Source organism: Hemitrygon akajei, chromosome 16 (genome assembly GCF_048418815.1).
Source record: "Hemitrygon akajei chromosome 16, sHemAka1.3, whole genome shotgun sequence".
In the NCBI taxonomy this organism is placed as follows: Eukaryota; Metazoa; Chordata; class Chondrichthyes; order Myliobatiformes; family Dasyatidae; genus Hemitrygon; species Hemitrygon akajei.
In genome coordinates this window covers 56,927,693-56,947,602 of record NC_133139.1, presented here as the reverse complement: position 1 = coordinate 56,947,602, position 19,910 = coordinate 56,927,693, and the positions used below count along the sequence as shown (strand labels likewise).

Sequence of the window (19,910 nt, the reverse complement as noted above, 5' to 3'; positions counted from 1 at the left end):
AGTAACCCTTTCATCCCTGGAATCATTCTCGTGAATATTCTCTGAACCCTCTCCAATGTCAGTATATTCATTCTAAAGATAGGTGACGTTGTGGATAATGAAGTAGGTTTTCAAAGCTTGTGGAGAGATTTAGGCCAGTTAGAAGAGTGGGCTGAAAGATGGCAGATGGAGTTTAATGCTGATAAGTGTGAGGTGCTACATTTTGGTAGGAATAATCAAAATAGGACATACATGGTAAATAGTAGGGCATTGAGGAATTCAGTAGAACAGAGTGATCTAGGAATAATGATGCATAGTTTCCTGAAGGTGGAATCTCATGTGGATAGGGTGGTGAAGAAAGCTTTTGATATGCTAGCCTTTATAAATCAGAGCGTTGAGTATAGGAGTTGGGATGTAATGTTAAAATTACAACTCAAGGGTTCATTCCATCAGGTCCAGGAGATTTATCCACCCTCAGATTATTAAGCTTCCTGAGCACCTTCTCAGTCGTAATTTTCATTACACAGTCTTCACTTCCCTGACACTCTTGTATGTCTGGTATACTGCAGATGTCTTTCACTGTGAAGGCTGATGCAAAATACGCATTCAGTTCCTTTGCCATCTCTGCACCTCTTGTTACAATATCTCCAGCATCATTCTTTTACCATTGACTCTCTTTTACCCTTTATGTACTTAGAAAAGCTTTTAGTATCTTCTTTGATATTAGTCACCAGCTTCCTATCAGACTTAATCTTTTCCTTCTGAATGACCTTTTAAGTTTCCTACTGCAAGTTTTTAAAAGCTCCTTAATCTTCTGTCTTCCCACTAGCTCTGGCTTGCTTGTATGCCCTCTCTTTTGCTTTTACTTTGGCTCTGACTTCACTTGTCAGCCACAGTTTGAAAATTTCTTCGTATTTAGAATATATCTGTCTTGCACTTCCCTTATTTTTTCGCAGAAACTCCAGCTATTCTGCTCTGCTGTCCTTCCTGCAAATGACCCTTTCCAGTCAACTTTGGCCTGTTCCCCTCTCATGCCATTGTAATTTCCTTTATCCCACTGAAATACTGACACATTGGATTTTATTTTTTCCAGCTCAAATTTCAATGTGAACTCGATCATATTCTGATCACTGTTACCTGAGGGTTCCTTAACCTTAAGCTCTCTTATCACCACCCGATCATTGCACAACACCCAATCCAGCACAGCTGATCCCCTAGTGGACTCAACAACAAGTTGTTCTAAAAAGCCATTCCTTAGACATTCTACAAACTCTCTTGTGTCTTTTCCCAATCCACTTTCATGTTCAAATCCCCAACGATTATCATGACATTGCCCTTCTGACACGTCTTTTGTATCTCCTGTTGTAATTTGTAATACACATCCTGGCTGCTGTTTGGAGGCCTGTATACAACTGCCATTAGAGTCCTTTTACTCTTGCCATTTCTTAACTCAACCCATAGAGACTAAACACCTTCCAATCCTATGTCATCTCTTCCCAATGATTTAATATTATTTCTTATACACAGAACCACACCATCCCCTCTGCCTGCTAACCTATCTTTCTGATACACTATATCCTTGGATGTTCAGCTTCCAGTAGCAGACAAGTTTCAGAGATGGCCACAACGTTATATTTGTCAATCTGTAGCTGAATTTTAAGATTTCAAGAGTCCATCAAAACTACAGTCCATAACCCAGCACTTCAGTATCTCAGACAGGCTTTCTCTCACCATGAAGGGAGAGAGGGAGATGGGTCCTGCAATAACAAGAGCAGGAGACCAATGACTCACTGTCCTGTTGTTACAATCTTCCATGTTGCTTCGCTAAGCCTCACTGCTTGGGGACCATCAGGCTCTCACCCTCCATCAAAAGGGAGAGAGAGGGGGACCTTCTTCACACAGCAGTACTGGCTGTCTTGATGCTTCAGTCTCCCATGATGCTTCAGTCAACAAAATCGTTGAGGAATCAGGTCAGCCACGGGGCTGCCTCCTGGAGGTGCAAGAATTCCTGGCTGCTCCTGGAGATTTTGAAGTGCTAGGCTGCACCCGGGTGCAAAAACCCACTGTTAGCGGAGAATCGTAGTTTGAACTGTAGATTACTGACTCTGACTGTAGATCCCAGCCACCTTGAAGTGAAAAGAAAGACATAAGAAAAGAAAAATAATCTGTTTCACAAATGGTCTGGAAGAAGTCACCTGGGTCTACTAAAACCTTTTGTTCCATCATTCCTTGCTCCTCCCCAGCTGGAGACATGGAAGATATAACTTAATGCTGACCAGTGTAAGATGTTGCACTTTGGGAGGACCAGCCAGGGTAGGTCTTAAATGGTGAGTGGTGGGGCTCTGAGGAGTGCACTAGAACAGAGGGATACAGATCCAAAATTCCTTGAAAGTGGCATCCCAGGTAGAGATGGTTGTAAAGAGAGGTTCTGAAAGATTGGCCTTTATAAATCAATATATTGAACACAGGATTTGGGATGTTATGTCAAAATTCTATAAGTTCTGGTCGCCTACCTACAAGAAAGACGTAAATAAGATTGAAAGAGTGCAGAGAAAATTTATAAGGATGTTACCTGGTCATGAGTTAGAGAGACAGTTTGCATAGGTTAGCACTTAATTCCCCTGAAAATACAAGATTGAGGAGAGATTTGAAAGAGAAATACATAAAATCATGAGTGATATAGATGGAGGCAAAAGAGGTAAAAGGCTTTTTCCAATTAGGTTGGGTGATACTACAACTAGAAATCATGGGTTACGGGTGAAAGATGAAATGTTTAAGGGGAACGGAGGGTGCTGAGAGTGTAATAAGCTGCCAGCACAAGTGGTGGATGCAAGTTTGATTATAATATTTATAAGAAATGTGGATAGGGACATGGAAGGGAAGGGTATGGAGGGTTATGGCCTGGGTACAGCTCAATGAGACTAGGCAGACTAATGGTTTGGCACAGACTAGTTGGGTCAAAAGGCCTGTTTCGGTTCTGAGCTGGTATATAAAATGATGAGAAGCCTAGATAGGACAGTTAGCTAGAAACTGTTTTTCTTTGGTAGGGACATCTAAATTTTTAAAGGGATAGGGAGGTGAATTAAAGGGGATCTGCGATGGAAGTGCTTTACACAGAGTAGACAGAGGTGAATGGGCTAGGGACAGTTACCACATTTAAGAGGCATCTGAAAGATACATGGCATAGAGGGAAGTGGTATTAATGCAGCTAGGTGAGATTTGTATGAATAGGCATGATGATTGGCATAGACAGGATGGTCAGAAGGGTCTTTACCTGTGCTGTATCAATCTGACACATGGATGGAAAATGCAACATTTATAATAAAGGTGACAACCCCAGCTCCAAACCTCAAAGTAAAATTTATTATCTGAGTACATATGTGTCACCACAAACAGATCTGAGATTCTTCTTCCTGCGGACATACTTAGCAAATCCATTGAACGGTAACTGTAAGCAGGATGAATGAACAACAAACTGTGCAAATGCAAGTATAAACAAAACGCAATAAATAATGAGGATGCAATAAAAAGATAAAGAGTCCTTAAAGTGAAAGCATTAGTTTTCACAACACCAGAAATAGAATGAGTATATTTATCCAGTTTTGTTCAAGAGTCTGATGGCTGAGGGGTAGTAACTGTTCTTGAACCTGATGGAGCCAGTACTGAGGCACTTCTATCTTCTATCTGATGGCAGCAGCGAGAAAAGAACATGACCTGGGTGGTGAGGATCTTTGATGATAGATGCTGCTTTACATGGCAACATTTCATGTAGACATGCTCAGTGGTTGAGAGGGTTTTACCAGTGATGTACTAGCTGAATCCACTACCTTTTGTAGGATTTTCCACTCAAAGGAATTGATGTTCCCATACCAGGCCATAATGCAGCCAGTCAGCAACCTTTCCACCACACACTGATAGAAATTTGCCAGGGTTTTTGATGACATGCCAAATCTTTGCAGACTCCTGAGGAAGTAGAAGCACTGTCATGCTTTGCAATTATAGTTATATGATGCGTCCAGGATAAGTCCTCTGAGATAGTGACACCCAAGAATTTAAAGTTACTGACCCTCTCCACCTCTGATCCTCTGAGTACTGGCTCACAGACTGGCTCTTGTTTCCCTCTCCTGGTCTACAGTCAGTTTTTTGGTCTTATTAACATTGAGTGAGAGGTTTTTTGTTATTACACCACTCAGCCAAATTTTCAATCTCCTTCCTGTATGCTGATTCATTGCCACCTTTGATGCAGCTCACAACAGCCCATTGATGACATTGTTGTCTCTGAGACAGCTGGTCATCATTACAGGTTCCACTTCATCATCCTGAATGCACTCTTGGCTGATGGAGTGTGATGCTATGCTTTAAAGGGGTCACAAAGTGAGAGTCCAGTGCATGAAAAGAAGATGAAAATTTGCCCACTGTCGCAAGCAATATTTAACACTCAACCCATGGTGAAAATTCTACGGTTAAGTGTTAGTGAATAACTTTATGGATAGTACAGGAAATGGGGTTGTTTATGTAACATTTGTGTAGCACCCGTCTTATCATGTGTGACTAGTCGCCGCACTCTTTGAGAAAATCGAATTACACTAGGCGCTAGTTAGCCATCAGAAGAATCCAGGTATTAGAAGGAGGCAGTGAATAGAAACCACATACTTCTGGAGATAAGTTTTAGTTATAAGAAAAAAAACTATGTACAAAATATTTATGAGCAAGAATTTCAAAATTCTAGCATTCTGTTTAGGTCCCAAATCTTAGATATCAAACCACAACAAATTCCTTTTTAATTTGAATCAGTGAAATCCTTTTAATATTCTAATCTCTCTAACTAATTAGATCTAGTGTTATTCCCTACTTAAAAGTTTACAGACTAATCTTTCCTTTTTACCTATTCCTAATTAGTTAGAAAACCAAATATAATTCCTATTCTCAAGAATTATAGTTAACTTCAGTTTCAGTTCCAGGCAGTATATCTACGTTTAAATTCAAATTCAAAAATTATATATACACAGTTTAACTCCTTTCATGACAATTCTCCAACATCACCACTTTTAAACAAAGTAAATCTCATTCAGTAACATCAAAGTCTTTGCAAAAATAATCAGTTCTTGCAGAAAATCAAATTTAGATTCTTCGAATGAAAATAAACTTGTACATCCAACCGTATTAAATCCTCTGCATCATTACACATTTCGTCCCGCGCTGGTTTGTCATCTTGGGTGGCTCACCGTCTTCATTCTTGGTTCACTGAATGAAATAGTTGATCATCCACAGAAAGTCAATTCACAAACTTGTACAAAAACTTGACCAAATGCCTTGGTATGATATTGCAGAACTAATTCCCGACTACACAGTAAGGACTTTGGACACTCTTCTCTGCTGATATTGTCTCATTAAAGCTGCTGTGTGTTATAGCTGTAGCTTCAATAGATCTTTTATCGCTATTGTCTCTCCTCCAGGGGTTTCACCCAGAGGTTTTCAAGTTAGCAGGGTAAAGAAACTCACTACTAATTCCACTCTTAACACTTCACGTCTTCAGTTCGTAATTGTTGCTTAGTTTCTTTCCTGTCCATGGCTGTGTCCAGCCTGCCCCACCCTCATATAGTGCTTTTTTTTCAAATTCTTTTTTTTAATCGGTAAACCTCATTTTCATCTCTCTGCAGGTAGTGCATTCTAACAATACATCTTTGAGTTTAATTGACCTGGGTTATATTTACATAGCAAAAAAGGTTGGTCACTTGGACCGGGATAAGAATGGATTTCATTGTACAGAAGATTGTAGGTGGTTAGAGATGTTTCTGTTAGGTTGCTATAATAGCACAGTGCTTGCCTACATTCCAAGCTGAGTACCATGTCCCTTGTAAATGAAAGATGAAAAAGAGCTGCTTTTTGATCAGGGCAGCATCTGAGATTTTAAAGACAGTTTTGTGGCAATTTCTCTGAGTTGAGGATCAACCAATTCAAAAAGGGGATTCATTAGACGGGGCCAATAAGAATAATTCAACTGTAAGAGGAGCGACTATTCCTTTGAGTGTGCCAGTATTTAAAGTGTCTGTGGCTCATCAGGCTTTGGCGAGATCATGCGTGGTTGAGGTAGATTGTCTAATAAGTTACACTCTTTGTTCTTATTTGTTCATTCCACATCCATTAGTTCATAGTATAGTAAGAATAGCTCAAGGGGTAGTATTTTCTACTCTGTGTGGGATGTGGAAAGTCTGGAAGATCTCTGAGATAAGCACATCTGCAGCAGGTGCACCGATTGCAGCTCCTGAGTGAATATATTAAAGAACTAGAGCTGCAGCTTAATGATCTTCAACTCATACCAGTGAATGAGGAGGTGATAGACAGGAGCTACAGGTTGATAGTTACTACTAAGATGGATAACTGGGTGATAGTCAGGAGAAGAAGGGGAAACACATAGCCAGTGCAGAGTACACCTTTGTGTGTTCCTGTCAATAATAAGTGTACAACTTTAGATACTATTAAAGGGGAATGATCTACTGGGGGAGGGGGGTTGGGACAGTGACCAGGTCAGAGTCTGGTGCTGTGGCTCAGAAGAGCAGAGAGGTGAAGAGGACTGCAGTGTTGATAGGAGTTTGCTTAGTCAGAGAAACAGAGATGAGGTTCTGTGGGCGTGGTAGAGACATCCAGATTGTATGTTATGTCCCTGGTACCAGAATCAGAGCTATCTCAGATCATGTCCATGACATTCTCAAGGGCAAGGCTGAACATCCAGAAGTCTTGGTATATATTGGCACCAATGACATGGGTAGACAAGGTGAGGATGTCCTAAAGAGAGGTTTTAGGAACAAGGTAGAAAGCTGAGAAACAGAACCTCCAGGATAGTAATCTCTGAATTGCTGCCTGTGCTACATGACAGTAGGGGAATGAGAAGGATGATTTGACAGGTGAATGCATGGCTGAGGAACTGGTGCAGGGGGCAGGAGTTCAGATTTACGGATCGTTGGAATCTATTCTGGGGAAGGAATGACCTATACAAAAGAGAAGGGGTACACCTGAACTTGAGGGGGTCCTATATCCTCGCATGCATTTTTGTTTGGGTGCGTTTAAACTTATTTTGCAGGGGGTTGGGAGCTGTATTGATAATGCTGAAGATGAGGTAGATGGTTTACAAACAGAGGCAACGTGTAGTAAGACTCCTAGCAAGGAGAGGCTGATGACGCAGTCAAGAGGATGAGTTGCAATGTAAAAGACAGACAAAATTGAAAAGACTGAATATAGGCCTCAGAGTGTTATTTTTGAACATGCACAGTTTGTGGCATAAGCTCGGTGAACTTATAGCACAGTTACAGATTGGCATGTATAATGTTATAGGCACCACTGACTCATGGCTAAAAGAAGATTATAGTTGGGAGCTTAATGTCCAAGAATACACATTGTTTCAAAAGGATAGGCAGGAAGGCAGAGGGGGTGACGTGACTCTTGGTAAATCATTAGAAAGAGGTGACATACAGTCAGAAGGTGTTGAATCATTGTGAATAGAGCTAAGGAAAACAAAGGGGGAAAAGACCCTGATAGTAGTTGTATACAGACCCTCAAATGGTACTAAGGATGTGGTCTACAAGTTACAACAGGAGGTAGAAAATACATCCCAAAAGGGCAATTTTACAATAGTTGTGGGGGATTTCACTATGCCGGTATATTGGAAAAATCAGTTTGGTTTGGGATTCCAAGAGGAGGAATATTTAGAATGCTTATGAGATGGCTTTTTAAAGCAGCTTGCAGTTGAGTCCACCAGAATATCAGCTATTCTGGATTGTATGTTGTGTAATGAACTGGAGTTGATCAAAGAGCCTAAGGTAAAAGAACCCTTTGGGGAAAGTGATCATAATATGTTTGAATTCACCCTGAAATTTGAGAAGAGGAAGCTAAAATGAGATATATCAGTATTACAGTGGAGTAAAGGAAATTACAGAAGCATGAGAGAGGAGTTCGCTAGAACTGATTGGAGAAGAACACTAGCAGGAATAACGGCAGAGCAGCAATGATGGAATTTCTGGATGCAATTCAGAAGGCATGGAATATATACATACCAAAGAGGAAGAGTATTCTAAAGGCAAGATGACACATCGATGGCTAACAACAAAAGTCAAAGCCAATGTAAAAGCTAAAGAAAGAGCATATATTAGAGCAAAAAATTAATGGGGTTAGAGGATTTGGAAGCTTTTAAATATCAACAGAAGGCAACTAAAAAGTCATTAAGAAGGTAAAGGTAGAATCCGAAAGTATGCTAGCCAATAATATTAAAGAGGATACCAAAAGTTTTTTTCAGATACAGGATGTGTAAAAGAAAGGCAAAATGATATTGGACCACTGGAAAATGATGCTGGAAAATAGTAGTGGTGGGTGACAAGGAAATGGTGGATGAACTAAATAAGTATTTTGCATCAATCTTCACTGTGGAAGACACTAGCAGTATGGTGGAAGTTCCAGGTGTCAGGGGTCATGAAGTGTGTGATGTTAACATGACAGGTGAAGCTTCTTGAGAAACAGGAAGTTCTGAAGATAGGTAAGTCACCTAGATGGTTTACACCCCAGGGTTCAGAAAGAGATGGCTGAAGCGATTGTGGAGATGTTAGTAATGATCTTTCAGGAATGACATTATTTGGAATGGTTCCAGAAGACTGGAAATTTGCAAATGTCACCCCACTCTTCAAGAAGGGACAGAAGCAGAAGAAAGGAAACTTCTGGTCATTTTATGCTGACCTCAGTGTGGGAAGATGTGTTCGAGTCAATTGTTAAGAATATTTTTTTGGGATACCTGTAGCAAATGACAAAGGAGTCAGCATGGTTTCCTCAAAAGAAAACTTTCGAATTTTTCGAACTTTCGACTGACAAATCTTTCGAATTCTTTGCAGAAGAAACAAGCAGGAGAATCAGTTAATGTTGTGTACTTGGATTTTCAGAAGGCCTTGGACGAAGAGTCACACATGAGGCTGCTTAACAAGCATGGTATTACAGGAAAGATTCTAGCATGGATAAAGCAGTGGATGATTGACAGGAGGCAAAGACTGGGAATAAAGAGAGCCTTTTCTAGTTGGCTGTTAGTGACACATGGTGTTCCACAGAATATTGTGTTAGGATCGATGCTTTTTACTTTGGATGATGGACTTGATGGCTTTGTTGCAAAGTTTGCAGACAATATAGAGATTGGTGGGGGGAGGGGGAATAGGAAGGCTACAGAAGGAATTTGATAGATTAGGAGAATGGGCAAAGAAGTGGCCAGTGGAATATAGTGTCAGAAAGTGTATGGTCATGCACTTTGGTAGAAGAAATGAAAGGGTTGACTATATTCCAAATGGAGAGAAAATACAAAAAAACGAAGTGCAAAGGGACTTTGTAGTCCTTGTGCAGGATTCCCTAATGATTAATTGACCACTTTGGGGCCCCTTATCGTACAAAGGATATGCTGAAACTGGAGAGGGTTCAAAGGAAATTCATGAAGATGATTCTAGAAATAAGCAGCTTGTCATATGAAGAGCATTTAATGGCTCCGGGCCTGTATCATTCAGAATCAGTTTTAATATCACCAGCATGTGACATGAAATTTGCTAACTTAGCAGCAGCAGTACAATGCAATACATAATATAGAAGGAAAAACTATATAATAATAAATAAATCAATAAATCAATTACAGTATATTTATATTGAATAGATTAAAAATTGTGCAAAAACAAAAATACTATATATTTAAAAAACTGAGGCAGTGTCCAAGGGTTCAATGTCCATTTGGGATTCAGATGGCAGAGGGGAAGAAGCTGTCCCTGAATCCCTGAATTGCTGAGTGTGTGCCTTCAAGCTTCTGTACCTCCTACCTGATGGTAACAGTCACATGCTCTAGGTGCTGAAGATCCTTAATAATGGATGCTCCTTTTCTGAGACACTGCTCCTTGAAGCTGTCCCGGGTATTTTGTAAGCTAGTATGCAAGATGGAGCTGACTAAATTTGCAACCCTCTGCAACTTCTTTCTGTCCTGTGCAGTACCCCGCTGTCCCATACCTGACAGTGATGCAGCATTCTGACAGGCTCTCCACAGTACATCCATAGAAATTTTAGAGTGCATTTGTTGACATAACCAAATTTCTTCAAATTTCTACTGATGTATAGCTGCTTTCTTACCTTTTTTATAACTGCATTGATATTTTGGGACCAGGTTTGATCCTCAGTGATCTTAATACCCAGCAACTTGTCAAAAAAATAGAGAGAGTACAGAGAAGATTTACTAGAATGTTACCTGGGTTTCAGCACCGAAGTTACAGGGAAAGGTTGAACAAATTAGGTCTTTATTCTTTGGAGCGTAAAAGGTTGAGGAGGGACTTGATAGAGGTATTTAAAATCATGAGGGGGATAGATAGAGTTGAGGTGGATAGGCTTTTTCCATTGAGAGTAGGGGAGATTCAAACAAGAGGACTTGAGTTGAGAGTTAGGGGGCAAGAGTTTAAGGGTAACATGAGGAGGAATTTCTTTACTCAGACAGTGGTAGCTGTGTGGAACGAGCTTCCAGTAGAAGTGGTAGAGGCAGGTTCGGTATTGTCATTTAAAGTAAAATTGGATAGGTATATGGACAGGAAAGGAATGGAGGGTTATGGGCTGAGTGCGGGTCAGTGGGACTAGGTGAGAGTAAGCATTTGGAACGGACTAGAAGAGCCAAGATGGCCTGTTTCTGTGCTGTAATTGTTATATGGTTATTAACTTGAAACTGCTCACTCTCTCCACTTCTGATTCACTGGATATTCTTGTATTCCCTGGAAATCAGACGAATGAGGGGTAATCTAATTAAAACCTATTGAATGGTAAAAGGCCTTGATAGAGTCTATGTGGAGAGGATATTTCTTATGGTGTGAATGTCTAAAACTAGAGGGGACAGCCTCAGAATAGAGGGGTGTTTTTTTTAGAACAGGGATGAGGTGAAATTTTTTTAGTCAGAGAGTGGTGAATTTGTGGAATTCATTGCTGTGGGCAGCTGTGGAGGCCAAGTCTTTATGCACATTTAAGGCAGAGGCTAATAGAATCTTGATTGGTCAGGGCATGAACGGATACAGGGAGAAGGAAGGAGATTGGGGCTAAGAGGAAAAATGAATCAGCCGTGATGAAATAGTGGAGCAGATCTGATGGGCCAAATAGCCTAATTCTGCTCCTATATCTTATGGTCTTATGATGTCCAGGGAATGGTAATTCATACTGGCACTGAACCAACATGTGAAGGTGCTGGAAGGGATGGTAACCTGAGTGTGGGGTAAGTGGTGGGGTGAAGACCAAAGTTATATTTGTGGAATGTGAGTCCAATACGCTACAGAGAATTGATATTGGCTGTGTTGAGACCTTTCAGCATCAACACTTTTTAATTTTTTGCCTTCTCTCAACAGGTTCGCACAGAGTTATGGAACCGTCTTAGCAATATCTCAACAAGCATGAGTGTTGACACCAGGAAGGGCACTAACTGGAAGGTGAGGGTTGTGGACACCAGTAATAGATACTGCAGTCAGTAGATCAGTGAAGGGGAGAGGGAGCGAAGCTAGGGAGGAGGGCCAATGTTTAGAGGGTTTTACATGTTGGCAGAAAAGTGAGGTGTATACTAGGCAGAAAGACTTCTATTTGTGAGGATATTCTGGATGAATAAATTTTTGTGATTTTTGTGATTGGTCTGTGTTCTGCTGGGATGTTCTGTGAAGCTTCTGTGACATTGACTACACTGGAAGCACAGACTAAACTCCACAAAGGTTGCCGTTGCTAGTGGAGATATTCATTCTCATTTCACTGCCCTCTCACCCCACCCCCCACCCCGGCCCATTCCTGCCTCCTCTTCGCACTGTCCTCTGCAGCAAGTTGGTAAATTGTCATCCAGTGGCTTTTCTCAGAGATAGACTTCTCTAACATTCTTCCACTTAGCAGTATACATCACAGCTGGGAATGTTTCAGTCTTCAAACGATTCAACAAATATTTTATGATACTATCAGCTCCTGGTGTCATGTGAACTGTTTTATTGTGATCAAATCAAGGTCCATAGAAGGCAGAGTCAGCCCTTTGATAAATTTTCCTCTTTATTTCATTTCAGGGCTTGCAGAATTCACAAGAATCCAACAACTTCAAATCAACTACAAACATCGTTACTTGTAGCTGAGAGTCCAAAGTTCTCTTTGGCTTCTTGCTTTGATTTAACTACCCTTCCCATTTTACCCTTGTATCTTGAGCTATTGCAACTTCACTACACTTAAGCAGAGCTTGTGTCATCTAGCCTTTCTCACTTTCTACTGTGTCCACTTTTAACTCTGGTCTCTTCAGTCTTCTCCTTAACATCGACTGCCATACCAACAGTTCAACTCTGGGAAATAATTAGTCTTTGACTGATAGTCACAGTTACCTTCTCCCTTTACAGTTACAGTACTCCCTTCTGCCATCCTCTTCAATGCAGGCAAAATCATGATAGAGGCAAATTCTTTGAACTAATCCTCCCTAATCATTCTAACCTCCTCTACCCAAGCTCAACCTTCCACTACACAGAGTACTCTCCACAGCAATCATCCTGTACACAAACTAAGCTTTCCTCTCACATGTGCATTATCCTTGCTGTCCACTAGAAGATTATCTCCAAAATTACTTTATTGAAACATATAATACTCTACCTTAAACCCAAACACTTGCAGACCCCATAACTCATCCCAACCTTACAGAAACCATAGTCCTACCTTCTTAGATTAACTTTTTAATTTCCATTCTATTCTATCCCATCCCATCTGTTTTTATATCCCTTCTTTATCAAAACCTGTATCTTCCTTTGCTCCACCACCAATTGTTTCTACCCCAACATTATTGGAGATAAGATCTTCTGACTTTAACCTGGAGTCCTCAGATGAATGAGAGTGGTCCCCTGATATATGCAAAGGTGAACCAATTGAGCAATCAAGATTTGATTTTTGTTTACCACATTGTTCTGTGTGGGGCTTTGTGCACAAATTAACTGCCATTTACTTGATATTACAATATTAGATAATCTGAAAATATTCTTTAATGACATTGCAATATCCAGCAGTTCCAAACAATTCTACATAATGCAATTTGCAGAACCATGGAGGTTTGCAGAACCACAGGAATTCATTCGAGCTATCATGTTCTTGTATTCCCCTACAGTTGCAGAAACAATACAATGCCAGTTTAGCTCAAAGTCAACATCAATGCCCATTAGTACACTATGGTATAAACTGGCTAGTACAGAGGAATATCAGGAAATTGAAGGAGTGTAAGGCACTTCTCCCACCACTCTGAGGATCTTGAGTTGGTAGTTATATTCTGATGTATCAAACTGTTTGGACCTCCTGTAACAATTTAAAATTGTGCAGCCAAACCCAAACTGTGATGTTGCATAGCACTATTTTTGAGTTGAAGGCAAGTAGTTATTAATGATATAAATACAGACATTTTTATTAATATGATCACCTTTGTGTTTTTATTTACATAGCTAATTAACATAGATTAGACTAAAATATGAGAGATGTTGATTTTAATATTTTTCATTTTAAAATACAGTAGGATTTGATTATATATTCTATTATTATTGCTATTAATCTTTTGAACTGCTAAAGTGAACAAAGCTATAACCTTGTGTTCGAGAAATTCCTGTTAAATGTACCTTGTTAGTCTCATCTCATTCTATGGTTAGTAGCTTTCAAATAAAGCAGGATTTCTGCTAATGCTCAGAATATTTACTCCATGTATCTCTTCTCATTCTTTGCTGAAAATTACTAAATGGGTTTTTCACTCAATAATGATGCTCCATTACGTATGGAATGGTCTGGGCAAGCAATGGCTGACTGGACTTGGGAGGGATTTGCCTGGGAGAGTGTTAATGGCCAAACGCTGTAATAATGGGCACTATTTATATTCATAGAACCATTGCCTAGTTTGTTTAATTTGAGAAATTGTAGTATCATCATAATACATGAAGGCAAGAAGCAGTAGGTGGTGTTGGTTACTTGAATTGACCACAATTATATCTTCCATCAGATGTGTGAATGCTGCTTCTGTTCTTAAGGTGTTCGGTGATAATATATTTTATCAGTATCCATCAGACAAGATCTGAAATTATTTGCCTCTCAAGTTAACAATTGTGTGGTTAATAAAAAGCATGGAGATCCTGTTGTCTGGCTAATAACTAACTTTCAACTAGCACTGTAGATCATAGAATTCTACAGCACAGAATCATGTCCTTTCAGCCCATCTCTTTCATACCAACTATGATTTACAGTACATGGATTCAATTTAAAGCATAGAAAACCTAAAAAATCTACAGCACAATACACGCCTTTTGGCCCACAATGCTGTGCTGAACATGTGCTGTGCTGAACTTTAGAAATTACCTACTATATACCTAAATAGCCCACTAATTTTCTAAGCTCCATGTACCTAACTAGGAGTCTCTTAAAAGACCATTTTGTTTCCGCCTCCACCACTGTTTCTGGCAGCCTATTCCATACACTCACCACTCTCTGTGTAAAAAAACTTACCCCTGACATCTCCTCTGTACCTGCTTCCAAGCACCTTAAAACTGCACTCTCTCGTGTTAGCCATTTCAACCCTGGGAAAAAGCTTCTGACTATCCATATGATCAATGCCTTTTATCATCAGTTACCTGCATTAGGTCTATATCTATCACTCCGATCTTATCTAAGAACCTTCCAGGTACCCTTTAAACATTGTAATTGTACCTACTTCCACCACCTACTCTGGCAGCTCATTCTAGATGTACAATGATCTGGAGGTGATATGGTTAAGGAAACCTTATGGAACAGTGATCGCAATATGATCTTGTTCACTCTAAAATTTGAGAAGGATAAACTAAGTTTCAATGTGTCAGTATTTCAGTAGACAATAGGTGTAGAAGTAGACCATTCGGCCCTTCGAGCCTGCACCGCCATTTTGAGATCATGGCTGATCAATTTCTATCAATACCCGGTTCCTGCCTTGTCCCCATATCCCTTGATTCCCCTGTCCATAAGATACCTATCTAGCTCCTTCTTGAAAGCATCCAGTGAATTGGCCTCCACTACCTTCCGAGGCAGTGCATTCCAGACCCCCACAACTCTCTGGGAGAAGAAGTTTTTCCTTAACTCTGTCCTAAATGACCTACCCCTTATTCTCAAACCATGCCCTCTGGTACTGGACTCTCCCAGCATCTGAAACATATTTCCTGCCTCTGTCTTGTCCAATCCCTTAATAATCTTATATGTGTAACCCTCTGGGTCGCCTCAGGCTCGCTCAGCTCGTTCTCGTCTAGGGGGAGCAGCCTTCAGCCCCGCCAAACTGGGTAATCAGCTGGTGTGGATGCTGTGTGATGTCCCCGCCTCGCCCAAAAACAGACAGTACACCATATGCGATTAAATGAGTACAATTTATAAAGGTTACGATAACTAAGTGATTAATAACGATACAGTATATATGAAGGAAAAACAATAAAGAAAAGGCGCCAAACTTATCAAAGTCCAAACCATTTCGTGCACAACTGTTGGAGCTCAATTACTGAAGTCTTCTGGCCACCATTCGATCCCCTCCGAACTCCTCGACTCGCAGCTTAGGACCACCCGAAGTGGTCAACCCGAAGTGGTCAAAGCACATCTAGCTTTATCTCCTCTCCTCGGAGTACCTCCTGGCCTTGGACCCCCCCCTTGGGGTCCATTCCTCGCCCAGCTTACAGCATCGCGTCCTCTCTCTCTCAACCCCTTGCGCTGATCTCCCCAAAAGCCCGCCAACAGTAGCTTACAGACTCAGAAGAAAGAACAACATTAATCCCAATTGGTTTACAAAGGAATACAATTCTCGTTATCAGTAAATTTTAACCCAAACAAGCTTCCTGCACTCTCTCACAACAAAGAAGCATTCCTGCTTTTAACAAAACAAAGAAGCCATTTTGATTACATACACTGTAACAAAGAAAAAAGAAGAAACCCCCTTTACATATGTTTCAATCAGATCCCCTCTCAATCTCCTTAATTCCAGCGTGTACAAGCCCAGTTTCTCTAACCTCTCTGCGTAAGACAGTCCAGACATCCCAGGAATTAACCTCGTGAATCTACGCTGCACTTCCTCTACAGCCAGGATGTCCTTCCTTAACCCTGGAGACCAAAACTGTACACAATACTCCAGGTGTGGTCTCACCAGGGCTCTGTACAAATGCAAGAGGATTTCCTTGCTCTTGTACTCAATTCCCTTTGTAATAAAGGCCAACATTCCATTAGACTTCTTCACTGCCTGCTGCACTTGCTCATTCACCTTCAGTGACTGATGAACAAGGACTCCGAGATCTCTTTGTATTTCTCCCTTACCCAACTCTACACCGTTCAGATAATAATCTGCCTTCCTGTTCTTACTCCCAAAGTGGATAACCTCACACTTATTCACATTAAACGCCATCTGCCAAGTATCTGCCCACTCACCCAGCCTATCCAAGTCACCCTGAATTCTCCTAACATCCTCATCACATGTCACACTGCCACCCAGCTTAGTATCATCAGCAAATTTGCTGATGTTATTTTCTATACCTTCATCCAAATTGTTAACGTAAATGGTAAACAGCTGTGGTCCCAATACCGAGCCCTGTGGCACCCCACTAGCCACCACCAGCCATTCCGAGAAACACCCATTCACCGCTACCCTTTGCTTTCTATCTGCCAACCAGTTTTCTATCCATGTCAATGCCTTCCCCCCGATGCCCTGAGCTTTGATTTTACCCACCAATCTTCTATGTGGGACCTTATCAAATGCCTTCTGAAAATCGAGGTACACTACATCCACTGGATCTCCCCCGTTTAACTTCCTGGTTACATCCTCGAAAAACTCCAACAGATTAGCCAAGCATGATTTACCCTTGGTAAATCCATGCTGGCTCGGCCCAATCCTATCACTGCTATCTAGATATGCCACTATTTCATCCTTAATAATGGACTCTAGCATCTTTCCCACCACCGATGTCAGGCTGACAGGTCGATAGTTCTCTGTTTTCTCCCTCCCTCCTTTCTTAAAAAGGTGGGATAACATTAGCCATTCTCCAATCCTCAGGGACTGATCCTGAATCTAAGGAACATTGGAAAATGATTACCAATGCATCCGCAATTTCCAGGGCCACCTACTTTAGTACCCTAGGGTGCAGACCATCTGGACCTGGGGATTTGTCGGCCTTCAGTCCCATCAGTCTTCTCATCACCGTTTCCTTCTGAATGTCAATCTGTTTCATTTCCTCTGTTACCCTATGTCCTTGGCCCATCCATACATCTGGGAGATTGCTTGTGTCTTCCTTAGTGAAAACAGATCTAAAGTACTCATTAAATTCTTCTGCCATTTCTCTATTTCCCATAACAATTTCACCCAATTCATTCTTCAAGGGCCCAACATTGTTCTTAACTATCTTCTTTCTCTTCACATACCTAAAAAAGCTTTTGCTATCTTCCTTTATATTCCTGGCTAGCTTGCGTTCGTACCTCATTTTTTCTCCCCGTATTGTCTTTTTAGTTAAGTTCTGTTGTTCCTTAAACACTTCCCAATCATCTGTCCTCCCACTCACCTTAGCTCTGTCATATTTCCTTTTTTTTAATGCTATGCAATCTCTGACTTCCTTTGTCAACCACTGTGGCCCCTTTCCCCCCTTTGAATCCTTCCTTCTCTGGGGGATGAACTGATTTTGCACCTTGTGCATTATTCCCAAGAATACCTGCCATTGCTGTTCCACTGTCTTTTCTGCTAGGCTATCTGTCCAGTCAACTTTGGCCAGCTCCTCCCTCATGGCTCCATAGTTTCCCCTGTTCATCTGCAACACTGACACCTCCGAACTGCCCTTATCCTTCTCAAATTGCAGATAAAAGCTTATCATATTGTGATCACTACCTCCTAATGGCTCCTTTACTGCAAGATCGCTTATCAAATCCTGTTCATTACATAACACTAAATCCAGAATAGTCTTGTCCCTGGTCGGCTCTCGTACAAGCTGTTCCAAGAATGCATCCCGTAGGCACTCTACAAACTCCCTATCCTGTGGTCCAGCACCAGCCTGATTCTCCCAGTTCACCTGCGGGCACCTTTCATTGGAATAAAAGAAATTACAATGGCATGAGAGGGGAACTGGCCAAATTTGACTGGAAAGGGACTCTAGCAGGAAGGACAGCAGAGCAGCAATGGCTGGAATTTCTGCAAAAAATGGAGGAAGTGCAAGACATATTCCAAAGAAGAAGAAACTTTTGAATGAAAGAAGGACACTACCATGGCTGATGAGTGAATTCAGAGCCAAAGTAAAAGGAAAAGAGAGAGTATACAAAGAAGCCAGAGCTAATGGGAAGATAGAGGATTGGGAGCTTTTAAAAACTCACAGAAGGAAACTAGGAAGGTCATTAGGAAGGAAAAGATGAATTATGAAAGGAAGCTGGTCACTAATATCAAAGAAGATACTAAAAGCTTTTTTTAAGTATATAAAGGGTAAAAGAGAGTTGAGGGTAGATATAGGACCAATAGAAAATGATGCTGGAGAGATTGAAATGAGAGACATTGAGATGGCAGAGGAACTGAATGCGTATTTTGCATCAGTCTTCACAGTGGAAACATCTGCAGTATACTGGACATTCAGGAGTGTCAGGGAAGTGAATTATGTGCCGTGAATATTACGACTGAGAAGGTGCTCAAGAAGCTTAATGGTCTGAGGGTAGATAAATCTCATGGACATGATGGAATGCACCCTTGGGTTCTGAAGGAAGTAGCTGGAGAGGTTAAGTAGGTTTTAACAATGATCTTTCAAGAATCGATAGATTCTGGCATTGTACCAGATGACTGGAAAATTGCAAATGTTACTCCGCTATTTAAGATGGGTGGGAGGTAGTAGGAAGGAAACTATAGACCTGTTAGCCTGATATCAGTGGTTGGGAAGTAGTTGAAGTCGATTATTAGAGATGAGATTACGAACTACCTGATGGCACATGACAAGATAGGCCAAAGCCAGCATGGTTTCCTGAAAGGAAAATCCTGCCCGACTAACCTACTGCAATTTTTTTTGGAAATTACGAATAGGGTAGTCAAAAGAAATGCAGTAGCTGTGCTGTACTTGGATTTTGAGAAGGCCTTTGACATGGTGCTGTACATGAGTTAAGAGCCCATGGAATTACAGGGGAGTTACTAGCATGGATGGGGTATTGGCTGATTGGCAGAAAACAGAGAGTTGGAATAAAGGGATCCTATTCTGGCTGGCTGTTGTTCACCAGTGGAGTTGGGACCGCTGCTTTTTATGATGTATGTCAATGATTTGGAGTATGGGATTAAAGGATTTGTGGCTAAATTTGCCGATAATAGACAATAGGTACAGGAGTAGGCCATTCGGCCCTTAGAGCCAGCACCGCCATTCAATATGATCATGGCTGATCATCAACAATCAGTAACCCATTCCTGCCTTCTCCCCATGTCCCTTGACTCCGCTATCTTTGAGCTCTATCTAACTCTTTCTTGAAAGCATCCAGAGAATTGGCTTCCACTGCCTTCTGAGGCAGAGCATTCCATAGATCCACAACTCTCTGGGTGAAAAAGTTTTTCCTGAACTCTGTTCTAAATGGCCTACCCCTTATTCTTAAACTGTGGCCTCTGGTTCTGGACTCCCCCAACATCGGGAACATGTTTCCTGCCTTTAGTGTGTCCAATCCCTTAATAGTCTTATATGTTTCAATCAGATCTCCTCTTCTCATCCTTCTAAATTCCAGTGTATACAATCCCAGTCACTCCAATCTTTCAACATATGACAGTCCCAGGAATCAACCTCATGAACCTATGCTGCACTCCCTCAATAGCAAGAATGTCCTTCCTCAAATTTGGAGACCAAAACTGAACACAATACTCCAGGTGTGGTCTCACCAGGGCCCTGTACAACTGCAGAAGGACCTCTTTGCTCCTA

The 19,910-nt window shown here is 41.1% G+C and overlaps 1 protein-coding gene across 3 annotated transcripts in view; it reads left to right on the top strand.

Moving 5' to 3' along the window:
- The window catches only part of LOC140740068 (adhesion G protein-coupled receptor E5-like), a 185,028-nt gene extending 171,327 nt beyond the window's left edge, over positions 1–13,701 (top strand). For all 3 annotated transcript variants that reach the window (XM_073068932.1, XM_073068930.1, XM_073068931.1), the window contains 2 exons: positions 11,364–11,444; positions 12,054–13,701. In XM_073068932.1, coding sequence (XP_072925033.1) covers positions 11,364–11,444; positions 12,054–12,119 — 147 coding nt within the window. In that variant the 3' untranslated portion in view covers positions 12,120–13,701. The remainder of the gene's footprint in view (positions 1–11,363; positions 11,445–12,053) is intronic.
- Positions 13,702–19,910: the final 6,209 nt, after the last annotated feature.